General features: G+C 34.2%; 1 protein-coding gene across 1 annotated transcript in view; it reads left to right on the top strand.

Annotated features, from left to right (window-relative positions):
- Nucleotides 1-1458: 1458 nt before the first annotated feature.
- SLC9B1 (solute carrier family 9 member B1) overlaps nt 1459-17097 on the top strand; it is a gene marked incomplete at its 5' end in the record, with an annotated part of 42769 nt that continues 27130 nt past the window's right edge. The window contains 3 exons of the mRNA XM_081240646.1: nt 1459-1527; nt 4196-4334; nt 15962-16132. Coding sequence (XP_081096772.1) covers nt 1459-1527; nt 4196-4334; nt 15962-16132 — 379 coding nt within the window. The remainder of the gene's footprint in view (nt 1528-4195; nt 4335-15961; nt 16133-17097) is intronic.

The raw sequence follows: 17097 nt of genomic DNA, 5'->3' as shown, positions 1-17097 counted from the left end.
GTCCATCTGCCTAGTTATGACTCACAATTTGTCCTCATTCAAGTCGCAGTTGAAAGGTCCCCTTGACCACTGTGACATCATGCTGGTTTATTTTCTTCAGTATTTAATTGCAGTCTGAAAATATTGTTTATTGTCTTTCCCTTCCCCCCTACAAGAATATAAGCTCCATGAGAGTAGAAACGTATATTCCCGTTTTGTTTTGCTGCTTTTATCTTCAGAGTCCAGAAGAGTAGGCATTCAGAACTTACTGAGTGGGTGAACTTTGTGCCCTGACTCTTGTGTACTGGAGTTCAGATGTTTTCATGGTGCTAACCCTCAGCCTATCCCTTCAGAACCTGACACAGCTTACGTGATTCACCCACATTCCTTGTTCATAGGGCTTACTAACACTTAGCTTCTGGTCTAACAGCTAACAGGTAGTCATTCTAATAATTCTGATATTTCCTTTAACAAAAATGGAGTTTTACTTTAAAAGGACTTAGAGGTCTAATTTTTTCATCAAATTAAAAAAAAATAAATGTTATTTTCTGTTTTAATATCATAAATTCAGTTATGATTCCTTATAGGATTTTACACACTAATATTTTACTTCATAAAGTGAGACAATATATGTAAGCACCCAGCATATGGTAGGTACTCAGCTGTTAATGTACCTTTTCATTAAAAACTTTCATTATTAAAATTGCTTGTCTTTTAAAAAAATATAGATACTTGAAGCACATTATTATCAAGTACTTAAAAATTAAAACTTGAAATCTTTAATTTTGTCCTCAACAGTAACTCAAGAATTGAAAGATATTTTTAAGGCAAAGATACTCTCCCTCTACTCAAAGGCAGCAAAGATCACAGAGAAGGTAGAAACAACAGATATTTTAAAATAAATGTTTCCAGAACTAATTCTCCTCTTGATATGGTTCTAGTTCACTGTTTTTTCCTAGTTCATTCTTATTCAAAATAAAACCTATTTTATTTTACTTAAGTGTTGAACCCACAGACCTTTCTAATGGACCATGTATAAAGACAGCATGCTTATAGATGTAGTTTTAATGTAGTTGATCGCATTTCATTTAAAATTTTTTTGAAGTCTCTTATGCAGGAGTTGACTGACTAGAGTAAATCAATGATGGAAATTAGCTCAAACATATTAATTCAGTGCATGAAATAAAGAACGAAGTTTTCTGATATATGCTTTTGGGATATGGCCCAGGAGTATGAACTACTGAGAAGTATTAAATTGTTTTGTGATAATGATTTTTAAAATTTATGCACATGACTTTGGTTAATAACTTTAAAATGAATATTTGGACTGTTTTTACTATAAAGATATCTGACTTGACTGTGGTGAAACTTTATGCTAAAAAATTATTTAAAAATTAATCCCACCTAACCGTGTTTGTTTTCAGATGGACTTATAGTCCTTTTTTGTTTCTTTCTTTCAAATTACTTTTAAACATTAGTATGTACACCACAGATCCAAAAAATGAACATTTGGAGGATAAAAACATCCAATCATCTACAACTCCTCAGGTAAAAAATTAAAACTATATTGTAACATATGACATGAAAACAATCAGATGCTAAAATTTGTTTTTAAAGTTTACTTAATAGATTTTTTTATATGTTTGGTTTAAAAGTGAGAAGTGGTCATTTTATACTATGAAACCATAGATAATGAATTCATAGCCCTATACTTATTGAATGTGAAAGATATCCATAACATATTGTTAAGTAAAAAAGCAGGTTATGGAACACTAGTATATTTACATTTTTATTAATAAATAACACACATACTCTCTCTCCCTTTCTCAGTCTGCCTCTCTCTTTTACATACATGCACACATTTCTAGATAAATATATATCAATATGTTAGCAATGGTTAACTCTGAATAGTGGGATTTGGAATGACTTTATTTTTTCCTGCTTATCTATATTTTTTGTTTTTCTAACATGATCATGTGTTATCTGGGTATTTAAAAAATAAATGATTCATGCTAAAAAAAAAAGTGATTATTTTAAAATAGCTAGTTTTAATATGGCCCAAGAAATGGGCAAAAGGAATGAAAACATGGAAGGGGCGACTATAGATTATTTTGGAACCAAAGAGGCAGATTTTAGGAATAATGAAAATTTGGCTTACTATTTCTTGCCATGTCCAGAATAAAGTTAGTAGTTTAGAGTATAAGAGGTAAAGAAAAATCTAAATTAATTAAAATGTTGTGCTGTACATTCAAAGGAGACCCAGGTTTTTATTTTTGCAAGTATGTAGAGTAAGTCATTAGACCTTTTGTTGACCTAGTTTTACTAAATATTAATCGCTCATAATTAGAATTATAAATTGTTTATTTTTATTTTGTTCCTCTCTTTTTTTTTTTTTTTTTTTTTTTTTGCGGTACGCGGGCCTCTCACTGCTGTGGCCTCTCCCGCTGCGGCCTCTCCCGCTGCGGAGCACAGGCTCCGGACGCGCAGGCCCAGTGGCCACGGTTCACGGACCCAGCCGCTCCGCGGCATGCGGGATCCTTCCGGACCGAGGCACGAACCCGCGCCCCCTGCATCGGCAGGTGGACTCCCAAGCACTGCGCCACCAGGGAAGCCCCTAAATTGTTTATTTTTTAAATAGAGGTTTCTACAGTTCTTAGGGTCCAAAAAAGTCCTTTTTAAAAAATGTTTAAAATATTCACCATTGATTCTAATTACTTTATCTGTAAAGACTTCATCTTACTCTATGTAAATTTATTATAAATTCTGAAATAATAAAACTTAAAATAATATGGTTTTATTGTATATGACCTTTCACCCACCCTAATCAAAACTCACCTTTGTGTCTTTACCCTGGACCTTTTGTATAGTGACAGACTTTCCAGAAAAAGGTCTCTATATCAGAACTCCAAAAGATTAATCATGATCCAGTTTACAGAACTTTGATTTTAAAGAGCTACATAATTCGTTTACACCAGCTGCTATGGCGCCTCTGTCTCCCTAGTCATTAAATGCTTCCTCTTCCTTTCCTTAATCTATCCAAGCTCTCTAGCCTTTGTTACCATTTCTTGTGACAATGGGATGTTCTCTCTCCACTGCACTCAAAAATATTATCAATACACTCAAAGCGTTGGCCTGCATGTCCACACACGTACATGCATGTGCGCACACACACATACATCATGATAACAGCAAGGATGTTTGAATATCGCTATTCCATGGTTAACTATTCTGTTCTGTTTCTTTTTAATCTTTTGTTTTTTTGTTTTTTTTTTTTTTTTAATAAATTTATTTATTTATTTATTTTATTTTTGGCTGTGTTGGGTCTTCGTTTCTGTGCGAGGGCTCTCTCCAGTTGCGGCAAGCGGGGGCCACTCTTCATCGCAGTGCGCGGGCCTCTCACTGTCACGGCCTCTCTTGTTGCGGAGCACAGGCTCCAGATGCGCAGGCTCAGTAGTTGTGGCTCACGGGCCCAGTTGCTCTGCGGCATGTGGGATCTTCCCAGACCAGGGCTTGAACCCGTGTCCCCTGCATTGGCAGGCAGACTCTCAACCACTGCGCCACCAGGGAAGCCCTTTGGTTTGGTTTTTACCTTGGGAGAAGCCTTTCAATATTCTCACAAACTAAGGGTGTCTTTTTTCCCCCTAAATCAGCAGTTTCATTATTAGACTAACTACCATTAAATACTGGAAGATTGAGGTATACCCATAAACCATCTAAATATGTTATCTATAAATAGTAGTGGAAAAAGCATGAACCTTGAATTTCTGAAAGCTTGATCTGTTTTTTTCTCATTTTTCTTTGTTATATAATTTTTCAAATGAAATGAATCCAAGTTAAATTATATTTCACCTCCTTTCCAATTTAGTTCCATTTTAATTCTACAAAAGTTTTGTTGAATGATCTTTGGGAGTTAGACTAAGTAGGGACAGTTTTAATTATTCTGCCTGCACTATAGGCGCACTTATTCAGTATACATAAATCACAACTGAATATGGCAGGGAGGCAGGTCTACAAAAGGCTAAATCAAGGTGCCCTACAAAATACACTGTTGTTACCTCCCCAAATACCTATTGATATAGAGCATGAATATTATTTGGTATGTATAATTCTCCATGTTCACAGTAATAATATGAATTTAATTATGAAATTTTATTGTCTTTTACATTCATAAAATTGTACAAGTATATTTCTTAAAAGACTCTTGTTTTTCCTTCAGATCCTCAAAGCTAGTGATACTAATGAACATGAAGAAACTAAGGAAACTGTCTTGTCAAAAACAGAGGAAACAAAACCACAGATGGAAAAGAAGTGTTCTTGTCCTCCACAAGGAGTGCTGAATAAAACTATTACAAATGGTATGTGAAATAAGATATGTAAATGGATAGAAAATGAGAAATATATTTGATAAGTATTAAAATACAAGCCAACAAAAACACTGCTTAATCTATACACTCTAGATCAGATGAGCAGCCCTATTTACAAGCAATATGTGGACAAAGAAGAAATAGTTCCTTAAATCTGTCAAAAATAATAATTGCTTAACAGATCTATATTTTAATGTTTTTCATGACTTTTTATGTTAAATTTTGGAAATTAGAAACAGAAGTGATAGAAAGATTTTTATTTAAAACCTACTTTTGACATTTAGTTTTAAGTAGCTAGAAGGAACATTATACTTCTGCCAATATTAAGGTTCTTATTTAAATTAAGCCCCAAATTTTATGCTGTCTTAAAGAGTTGTGTAGAACTTGCTTTCCCACTAAAATTTTAAAGCATCTCATTGTCACCAAATATTTATAGAAGGTTTTTTTCCCCTAGATTTCTATATGATTAAACTTGAGAGTGAGAATGACCTCTAGAAGTACAGATCTCACAGAGAACAAAAATTAGATTAAAACATGATGAAGGATTAGTATTTAAAGTTTACATTGTTTTTCTTTGCTGCTTGCTAACTTTAAACTGAAAATTTTATTAATTGATGTAGTAAATTCATTTAGCAAAAGTTGCTTTTTAATTAAAATCAGTATTTTTAAGGCCCTGAATCTAAAGTAAACTTGAACATCTGCCAATGTAAGTGACTGGACTCCTTTGTAAATATAACTTCTGCACATAGGTCTCACATACACATCCCCATGACCTTATTTAGGGGGCAGTTTCTATACAGCAGTTGTTAGAAGTAGGGCCGGTGCATGTGGAAGAGAGGGAAATGTATTGGTCACCAAAGATTATCCATTGAGGTTGAGGACTGTGGTTTGCTCAGGAACTATTTGAGGAGTTTTATAACAACAAACTTTGATACTTGTAACTGGTTTCCCCCTTTGTTTTCCTTCATTTTTGATTTTGCGAATTTAGAGAAATTCATAGGAAAAGGAGCTTCATGTTTCTATCTTGAGGGTCTATATTCTTGTACTCTCTTTTTCAATCTATCTCTCTGTCTCTCTCCCTCTCACATACACACCCTATTTTCAAAATAAACAAACTCTTAAAAGAGTGCATACTCTGGATAATACAAAGAAATAGAGCTGCAGTTTGTCAACAAGTCATGTTTAATTCAGCAATCCTGCAGTGTACACAGGTTAAATTAAATAAGAAATCTAAACTTTCAACCACATGTAGAAATCAGTCTCATCACTTTTTTTTTTTTTTTTTTTTTTTTTTTTTTGTGGTATGTGGGCCTCTCACTGTTGTGGCCTCTCCCGTTGCGGAGCACAGGCTCCGGACACGCAGGCTCAACGGCCATGGCTCATGGGCCAAGCTGCTCCGTGGCATGTGGGATCCTCCCAGACCGGGGCACGAACCCGTGTCCCCTGCATCGGCAGGCGGACTCTCAACCACTGCGCCACCAGGGAAGCCCAGTCTCATCACTTTTAATCACACTGTTTATATCTTACTTGGAGGTTGGCTTCCCTAAATGCAAAGAAATGGATACTCTAGGGCAATAAGTTTAGGTTTTAGGCTATTACTCCTTTTTTGTTTCTTTTTAGTTTACTTTGAATAAAGGTACTAACTTATTTCCATTAAGTTATTTTTCCTTTAAATAAATGAAAGGGAAGCTTTATTATACATCCAACTAAGATTTTCAAATAATCTTGGAAGCAAATTTCTGCATTAAAGTCTTACCACTAGTTTCATAAAGTAAGCAGTCTTGGAAGGTTAGAGCTCAAAAATTATATCCCAGGCAATTCCAGTTTCTGGTCCAGCATCATCACTCCATCCTTACAACAAATAAAGAGCTGAACAAACTGAAAAATCACCAACTCTCCTTAGTTCCATCAAAGAAGTGAGGTCACAGGGCAAATTACCACCCCCCAAATTAGAGACAGGTTGATACAAAGGATCATAAGTTAGAGCAGAAACCTCTGTGGGAACCAGTAGTGAGGGTAGAAGATTTGTCAATTAGCTGGAAGCTCAGTGTGGGCAAGTCTGAGAGTTAAAAACTATAGGAAGAGCCCAGTCATGGTGTTGGGGGACATCCTTCTGTGAGTTGTACCTCCAAGAGCCATCTGTCAGGGAGAGAGAAATGGTAACCACTGTGAAATACACCAGAGATCCTGTTCTTAATAAAACCTGCCCTCAAGAGAAACTGTTTTATCAGAATATAACCTTTGAGGACTTTATTAGCCTAACCAACTAAGGAGAAGAGAAATACCCAACTCCAGCCCTCTCTAGCCATACCATACAACCTAAGGGGGTGAAAAAAGAAAAAAGAAAAAGAAACCCTGAAAAGAAGTTGTGAAATTTACAGCCCAGGGCACACAGGCTCACTAAAAGACTGAGGCCTAACCATAGGACTATAGAACTCTTCTTCTCCCCCTACAACTTACCGTCACACTACCATAGGTCCTTTTACCAGAACATCATGTTCCCCTTTAAACAAAAATATATAAAATGTATTAAAAGGCACAAAACACATTTTGAAGAGACAGAGAAAGCATCAGAACCAGACCCAGATATGGCAAGGGAGTTGGAATTATCAGACCATGAATTTAAAACAGCTCTGGCTAATATACTAAAGACTCCAGTGGAAAGGTAGACAACATGTAAGAACAGATGGGTAATGTAAACAGAGAGATGGAAATGCTAGAAATCAAAAACACTGTAACAGAAATGAATGCCTTCAATGGGTTCATTAGGAGACTATGCACAGCTGAGGAAAGAATCTGATCTTGGGGATTTGTCAACATAAACTTTCAGACCACAATGGACTTAAAAGTATAATTTATTAACAGAAAGGCAGCTAGAAAACCAAAAAATACTTGGAGATTAAACAATATACTTGTAAATAACACATGGGTCAAAAAAGAAACCTCAAGAGACACTTTTAAACATTTTGAATCAAATGAAAATGAAAATACAAGCTATCAAAGTTTGTGAGATACACTGAAAGCAGCACTTAGAGGGAAAATTATAACATTGAATACATATTTTAGAAAAGAAGAAAGGTATAAAATCAGTTATCTAAGCTTCCACCTTAGGAAACTAGAAAAAGAAGTAAAATAAATTCAAAGTAAGCAAAGGAAAAGAAATAATAAAAATTAGAGCAGATATCAATAAAATTGAAAACAAGAAATAGAGAAAATCAATGAAACCAAAGCTTGTTCTTTGAAAAGATCAGTAAAATTGATTGCCTCCAGCTAGGCTAACTAAGAAAAAAGAAAACATAAATCACTAATATCAGAAATGAGAGAGGGAACATCACTACAGATTCCATGGGCATTAAAATGATAATAAAGGAACATCATAAACAACTCTAGTTCCACAAATCTGATAATTTAGACGAAGTGGACCAATTCCTTGAAAGACCCAATCTACCAAAAGGCACACAAGAAGAAATAGATAACCTGAATAAGACTATACCAGTAAAACAGATTGAATCAACCATTAATAACCTTCCAAAACAGAAAGTATCAGACTCAGATGATTTCACTTATGAATTCTACTAACTATTTAAGAAAGAAATTATACCAATTTTCTACAATCTCTTCCAGAAGATAGAAGCAGAGGTAAGCTTGCCAACTCATTTTATGAGTCTAGTATTACTCTCATACCAAAACTAAAGACATTAGAAGGGGAAAAAAACCAATATCTCTGATGAACATAGATGCAGAAATTCTCAATTTGTTGTAATTCTCTATATTAGCAAATAGAACTCAACAACATATAAAAAGAAGTATACTTTACAACCTTGTGGGATTTATCCTTGGTTGGTTCACATTTGAAAATGAATTAATGTAATCCATCACATCAACAAGCTAAAGAAGAAAAATCACATGATTATATCAATAGATGCAGGAAAAGCATTTGACAAAATCCAATACTCATTCATGATAAAAACTTCAGCAAATTACAAGTTCTTTGTCAACTTGACAAAGAACATCAATTAAAAATCTATAGTTGCCATCATACTTAATTGTGAGGAAATAGCTTTCCCAGTAAGATCAGGAACAAGAAAATGATGCCCTCTCTCACCATTCCTTTTCAATATTGTACTGGAAGTCCTAGCTAATATAGTAAGACAAGAAAAGGGTATAAAAGGCATACAGACTGGGAAAGAAGAAATAAAACTGCCTTTGTTCACAGATGACATGATTGTCTATGTAAAAAATCCAAAGAATCTAGGGGAAAAAAATCTCCTGCAATAACTAAAAAGTGAGTATAATAAGGTTGCAGGATACAAGGTTAGTATACAAAAGTCAGGTTTTCTTTCCTTTTTACCAACAATGAACAAATGGAATTTGAAATGAAAAATGTATCACCATTTACACTAGTACTCCCAAAATGAAATACCTTCATATAAATCTAACAAAATATGTACAATATCTACATGAGGAAAACTGCAAAATTCTGAAGAAAGAAATTTAAAAACTAAATAAATGTATAGATTTTACACGTTCATGGAAGACTCAATATTGTCAAGAAATTAGTTCATCTCAACTTGATCTATAGATTCAATGCAACTCCAAATAAAATCCCCACATGTTGTTTCATGGTGTTGACAAATTCATTCTAAAGTTTATATAGATATCACAAAAGAAAAAGAATAACTAACACAATATTGAAGGAGAAAAATTAAAACTTGAAGAACTGACACTACTCCCCTACAAGACTAACTATAAACCTATAATAATCAAGAGAGTATAATTTGGTGAACAGGATGTAAATATATTAGTGGAACAGAATAGAGAGCTCAGAAATAGATACACATAAACATAGTCAGCTGACCTTTGACAAAGGAGCAAAGGCAACCCAATGGAAGAAAGGTAGTCTGGTGCTAGATCTACCGGATATACACATGCAAAACAAATTAATCTAGATCAGACCTTATGCCCTTCATAAAAATTAACTCAAAGTGGGACATAGACCTAAGTGTAAAATGCAAAACTGTGAAACTCATAGAAGTTAACATAGGAGAAAATCTAGATGACCTTAGTTATGGTGATTACTTAAAAACAAAACAAAACAGGAAAGGCACAATCCATGAAAGAAATAATTGATTAGCTGAACTTATTTAACATTAAAAACTTCCACTCTGTGAAAGACAGTGTCAAGAGAATGAGCACACAAGCCACAAACTGGGAGAAACTATTTACAAAACACACAATTGATAAAGAACTATACAAAATATACCAAGAACTTTTAGAACTCAACAATAAGAAAACAGGCAACCTGATTAAAAATGGGCAAAAGACCTTAAAAGGCACCTCACTGAAGAAAATATACAGATGGCAAATAAGCATATAAAAATGTTCTCAACATCATATGTCATTAGGGAATTGCAAATTAAAACAACAAAGTACCACTGCATATCCATTAGAATGGCCAGAAGTCCCAAACACTGACACCAGATGCTGGTGAGGATATGGAGCAACAGGAACTCATTCATTGCTGCTAAGAATACAAAATAGTACAGCCAATTTGGAAGACAGTTTGGCAGTTTCTTACAAAACTAAGTGTACTCTAACCATATGATTCAGTAGTCACTCTCCTTGGTATTATTTACACAAATGGGCTAAAAATTTGTGCCCACAAAAACCTGCACACAAATGTTTATAGCAGCTTTGTCCACTGCCAAAATTTGGGGGCAGGAGGTGCTTACACTGTTTGTTGTATCATACTCCTGTTTTTCTTCCAAACTCTCCATCATCTCCTAAAATTTTTGTTGTTAACAGTACTTTATTGAATTATAGTCAACATACCACAAAGTGCACAGATCTTAAGTGTACACAGCTCAATGAATGTAGACAAATGTATACATTTGTTGAAAGCCATCGCTCATATCAAGGTAACATAGAAAAGTCTTGCAACAGTATGACTTTATTTATCCCTCTTCTGCCCTTGTGCTAGATTTATCATATATTTTACTTCTACATTCTTATTATTTTTGTTTTAAAAAACCAAAAGTCTTTAAGCTTAAAAAAAATTCCCTTATATTTGTTCACATGTTTACATTCTCTAGTTCTCTACATTTCTTTCTGGCAATCTGGGCTTCCATGTGGGATTCTTTCCCTTCAGCCTAAAAAACTTCCTTAAATGTTTCTTGTTGTGTAATTGTGCTAGTAATTAATTCTCTCAGCTTTTATTTGTCTGAAAATGTCTAATTTGGCCTTTTTAAAAATTGAAGTACATTTGACATATAACAGTTTCAAGTGCATAACATAATGATTTGATATTTGTAAATATTGCAAAATGATCACCACAGTAAGTCTATCATTCATGGTTAAAAAATTTTTTTTTTAATTGAGAGCTTTTAAGATCTACTCTTAGCCTATTTTCAAATATGCAATACAGTGTTCCTAACTATAGTCACCATGCTGTATATTACCTCCTCATGACTTATTTTGTAACTGGAAGTTTGAACCTTTTGACTCCCTTCACCCATTTACCCACCCTCTTACCCTCTGCCTCTGGCAACTGTCAGTCTGTTCTCTACATCCATGAACTTGATTGTATTTTTTTTTAATTCCACATATAAGAGAGATTATATGGTATTTGTCTTTCTCTGTCTGACTTATTTCTCTTAGCATAGTGCCCTCAAGGTCGGTCCATCTATGTTGTAGCAAATGTCAAGATTTTCCTCCTTTTCTATGGCTGAATAATATTTCATTATATATACATATATATACTATATATAGTACTATATATATGTATATGTATCTACCATTTGTAATCCATTTATTCACTGATGAACATTTAAGGTGTTTCCATATCTTGGCTGTTGTAAATAATGTTGCTATGAACATGGGGATGCTTACATCTTTTTGAATTAGTGTTTTCTTTGGAAAAATACCCAGAAGTAGAATTACTGGATCATATGGTAGTTCTAGTTTTAATTTTTTAAGGAACCTCCATTCTGTTTTCCATAGTGGCTACATCCATATACATTCCCACTGACAGAGCATGAGGGTTCCTTTTTCTCCACATCCTTGCCAACATTTATTACTTGTGGTCTTTTTGACTATAGCCTTTCTAACAAGTGTGAGGTGTTATCTCATTGGGTTTTGGTTTTTTTTGTTTTTTTTGCGGTACGCGGGCCTCTCACTGTTGTGGCCTCTCTCCCATTGCGGAGCACAGACTCCGGACACGCAGGCTCAGCGGCCATGGCTCACGGGCCTAGCCGCTCGACGGCATGTGGGATCTTCCCAGATCGGGGTATGAACCCATGTCCCCTGCATCGGCAGGCGGACTCTCAACTACTGCGCCACCAGGGAAGCCCTAGGATTGACAGGTGTTTTTTTTTTTTTTTTTTTTTTTGTACTTCTGAAATGTCACTTCACTGCCTTCTGGCCTCCTTTTTTTCTGATGAAAATGTTGCTATTAATTGTATTATTGTCCCCATATGTAACGAGTCATTTCTCTCTTGCCACTCCCGAGATTTTTGCTTTGTCTTTGGCTGTCTTTGGTTTCATTAAATTTGGAAATTTGGACATTATATTTTCAAATATTTTCTCCCCCTTTATCTCTCTCTCTTCTCCTCCTGGGACTCCCCTTATGCATATGTTAATACTCTTGATGGTATTCCATTGCTATCTGAGGCTCTGTTTATGTTTTTCTTCATTCCTTTTTTCTTGTTGTTCTTCAGATTGATTAATCTCTATTGATCTATTTTCAAGTTTGTTGATATTTTCTTTCACAAGCTCAAATATGCTGTTGAACCTCTCCAGTGAATTTTTCATTTCAGTTGTTGTATGTTTCAATTCTAGATTTTCTTTTATTAAAAAAATGGAAGTTGGCCTGCCTAAAGTTATGGATCTGCATTAGATAATCTCTTATAATTTTTTAAATTTAATTTATTTAAACTAAAAACAAAAACAGTTCACCCATTTCTCCCATGCCCATTTTCATTTTAAAGTAAATTTTATCTCTTTATTGATATTCTCTATTAAATGGCACATTTTATCATATTTTAATTATTTTTACATATTTATAATAGCTGTTTTGAACACTTTGTAAATCCAACACCTGGACTCACTCAATGTCCCTTGCTTTTTTCCTGAGTATGTATCATACTTTCATGTTTCTTTGCACATCTAGTAAGTTTGGTTGAAAATTAAACATTTTAATTACACATTATTGCAACTTTGAATTCAGTTTTATTTTTTAGGGTTTTTGTTGTTATTATTATTGTTGTTTTGGTAATTCACATGTACTTAAACTGTGGATTTTAACCTGCCCCATGGTTTGCAGCAGCCAATGGTTCTTATCAGTTTTTTCTTTGTTTATTTTTTTGTTGTTAGCCTATCTTCCTAGTGGTTTCCCTTTTGTCTGCATAGCTTAGTAATCACCTAATGATTTGGGAGAGACATTGTGTTCAGGCCAATAAGTCTTCCACCCTCTGCCAGGTGATCTGTAGGTGGGTTGAAGAATGCATTTAAAGTTGCTGCTAGTACTCAGATCTCACATCGTTTTTCACTTTTTGCCATACTCCTTGAGTCTTCCCTGCATTTGCATACTTGCCCAACTAGCCATGGATATGTAGAGAACTTATTTCAACCATTTGATACCTTTTCATATCCAATATCTCCCAGTCACATTTTTGGCTGGTCTGCCACTTGCCTCAACTTGGACTTCAAACTCAAACTAGCAAAACTGCATGTTTTCTCTGTCCATTCCCAAACCAGTCTGCCACTTCTAGCCAGCAAGGTCATGCGTTTTCTGCCTCCACTCCATATCAAATCCACTCCACCTCCTCTGGCAGGAAAGCTGCTGGTTTTTACTTCCAACTCCGTTCTGGTATAACTAGTTTTTCCCAACTGAGCTGAAGCTGGGGAGAAGGGTGAGAGGAATGGTAGCAATACCAAGCAGGAAGGCCTCAGACTCTCAGTGATCCTACCCAAAACTCTAGCATTTTTTTCAAGAATAAATGCTTCTCAATTTGATAACTGCCTTTGGTCAGTTTTCAAGGTCCTGAAATGGGTGCTTTTATTATTTTATACAGTTTTATATGTAGACTTTTTTATTGAAATAAACTGTCAACTTCTTCATGTTATCATTGTTGGAAATCCCATATCCAACTTATTTTTATATCCCCTGATGTAGCAATTTTTATTGGGTATTTGTTATATAATCAAACACTTGTTTAGACCAACCTACATGTTTACAATTTTTTTTGTTCACTTTTCCTTCCTTAATAGTACTATGTCCTTATTCTTAAAGCATATCTTCTAATAGTTTTTCTGCCAGTAAAAATGGAATATATTCTTAGGTATGTTTGCTTGACAATATCTTTCATTTGTCCTTTTCTTGAATGATAGTTTAACTTGCTGCAGAATTCAACATTGGATATTTTACTTCTGTACTTTGAAGACCTTATTTCATTATCTTCCAGCTTCTGTTGTTGCTGTTGAGAATTGAGAATCTGCTCTAATGTTTATTTCTTTATGACTAATCTGTATTTTTCCCTCTAGATTCTTTAAGACATTATTTTTGTTTTTGGTGATCTGTAGTTTCTCAACATTGTGTCTAAGTATCTATTTTTATTTAATCCTGGTGAGAATTTATTTTACTTCCTGTGTCCAAATCAATACAGAATTGATTATGGTTTTAATCAATTCTATAAATTTGTTAAGCCAATTTTCTTCTCAAATATTGTATCTTTTTCACTCTTTCTATTCTGTTTCTGAAATTACTATTAGATATATTTTATATCTTTTCCAAAATCTAAATATCTCATATTTTCCATCTCATTTTTCTTGTTATGCTACACTCTAGGTAATTTCCTCATATCTACCAGTTTACCATATTTCTCTTTTCAGCTGTATCTAGCCTGCTGTTTAAGGTATCTAATGATTTTTTAAATTTCAGTAATTATTTATGGTTTCTTTCTAAATGTTGTATTTGAGTCTTTTACAATGCTTTCAGGTATTTCTTTTCTTATGTCTTAAGTATTTTTTTAATTGTCTTGAGTTTCTTTGAAAATACATATTTTATATTGTCTATCTACTGGTTCTTTTAGCTAAAGTTTTTGGATATCTAAGCCCATTCTTTGTTGTATCTATCAACTTTTGTTCATGGGGATTACTTCTTATTTTGTAAGTTTTTATTATAAATTCAGATTCAGTGGGGTTTTGTCTTTGAGACTTTATGCAGTCTGGAATCAGTAGTGTCTATTAGGGATATTTTGAACTAGCATCTGCCAAGTGCCCTAGGGATAGTTCTATGGGAAGATACAGTTTATGCCAAATTCAGGGTTTGGGGGTTCCTAAACCATACAAATCATGTAAATTTGAGCCCAAAACATAAGTTAGTTGAGGCCTGTATGAATTCTCAGAAGTGATTTTGCCACCCAGAGACTACCTAAGGCAAACAATCTGGTTTGTCTTCTCTCTTTGTCAGTAGAATGATAATTTCTGGTTCATTCTTTTAGTAAGAGTTCAGTCCTTTAAGTACTCCAATTTTGTGGAGTGGTTTTAGTCAGAGAGGAGGGGACAAGAATCTTATTTCTAACTTCCTGCCTTGAGTTTGTCAAAATTCTCCTCTTTTACCCTTGACAGATTGGTGCCACCAAAAAGGAGTCACAGCTAAAGAATACACTTAAGCTGTTTCAAGGACCTGAAAAAAAAATTAGAAATTATGATTCATAGTAAATGAAGGTAGCTATTTAATTTGCAGATGGCAGTTTGCAGTATCACCTTCTGTCCTTTACAGAAATCTATGAATTCCCTCTGTGAGTAGGGACTTTCCTTAGTATGTAGTTGACAGAAATAATATGTATACTACCTTATCATTACTCATCCTGTCCACCTTTACTTCCTATACATAATCTAAGATACTTTACATTCTCCCAAAGACCAGGTTTACTTTTTTCTCAGCCTTTGTCCCCTTTAATAACTTACACCCAAACATCAACTGAGTTATCCTTTCAATACAAATACTTAGTCTGCTGCCATTAAAAAATGTGGCACACTGTTTGTGACCACCTAGAGGGGTGGGATAGGGAGGGTAGGAGGGAGGGAGATGCAAGAGGGAAGAGATATGGGGACATATGTATATGTATAACTGATTCACTTTGTTATAAAGCAGAAACTAACACACCATTGTAAAGCAATTATACTCCAATAAAGATGTTAAAAAAAATGTGGTACACTGCCACTATGAACTTCAATAAGTTTGAGAACTCTTATCACAACAAATCATCTTATTCCTGGTGAAAAACTACTTTAAAATATAAAATGAAGTAAATCTCTTCATATTGCCATGACATTTAAAAAATGTCATATATTATGAGAAAGCTTAGCACTTTAAAGGATTCACATATAGTTTAAAACTATTTTTTAATAAAATACTTTTTTTTAGGTTGACAAGGACTTTGGAATATATGTTAAACAGACATTTCTTTAACCACACTAGCAAGCAACATTAGTGTACATTATGTATCATTATATAGGATTGGCTATTAATATATTCAATGAAATCAAATTCCTGTCTTATATGTATATATCTATGTCTATGTAGATATATAGACATGCACCTTTTTATATTTCAGGAGCTATACTTTTTATGATATGGTGTGTAACCTGGTCATTCTCAGGCCCTGAAGTTCTTCCTGATGGAAGTTTATTTGGACTGTTAATTATCTTTTATGGTGCTGTTATTGGTGGGAAACTTTTGGAAATCATTAGAATACCTTCAGTGCCTCAACTTCCCCCTCTTCTTGGTAAGTGAATAATTAGCTCTCATTTTTTTGTCATTGACCACATATAAATTATGACTATATTCTAGTCAGAGTGGATATAATTTAGAACTATTTCAATGTAATATGATCTATATAGCTTTTTTATATGTGTACTTGTTATATATGTGTATATATAGCTTGTTTATAGAAGTATGTATTCTCTATACACACACATATTTTTCCTGAAATATATTTTTAAATACTTTAAATATACTCAGTATATGATTCTTGTTGCTTTATCATTTAATAGGACATTTTTTACTTAACTTTACACATATTGTAGAGAAGGAAAATTTTGAAAAAAACTGAATTTTTCTGTAGATAACCTAATTCAAATACAATTACAAGATTCAAATGTTATAGTGACTAGGGCACCAAAGGTTTTATAGTTTTTGGGTGAGCTGTTTGAGCATCTCCACTATGTATATTCATCGATGCATCATCTGCCTAAACAATGGTACCCCCTATTTCTTCATCACCATTATTATAATTCTCCAGGTAGAGGAAAATTAGTGGAAGACCTTCTATCAGAGGTGTATTATATCTTCTAAGTATTCAATACATTCAAATATTTAGTTACTGTCAATAGAGGTAATCACTCTCGCTTATCTCTAACACCATTTCTGTGTTCATAACACCCATTCAGCAACTCTTAAGTATTTACTGAATCTTTTTCCCTCCTCTCCAAAATTTCCGCTTTTGTCCTAGCTCAGCCTCTTTGTTTCTAACCATTCCATGGACTAAGGCAGAGCCTTCTATCTGGTCTCTCCTTCAGTTTTATGTCTATCTAATTTGTCAAGACCATCACATAGAAAATACAAGACTCATTATCTCACTTCCTGCCTAAAACTTTCCCATGGTGCCTTACTCTGCCAAAACAGGGGAGGGTAGAGGGTAGGGGTAGCTTTCCATGATCTGGCCCCTCCAGCCCATTCCCCACTCCCATC

The sequence above is a fragment of the Mesoplodon bidens genome (genome assembly GCF_964165515.1).
Source record: "Mesoplodon bidens genome assembly, chromosome: 1".
NCBI lineage: Eukaryota > Metazoa > Chordata > Mammalia > Artiodactyla > Ziphiidae > Mesoplodon > Mesoplodon bidens.
Note: the sequence above shows the minus strand (reverse complement) of the source record. Positions and strands in the feature narration are given on the sequence as shown.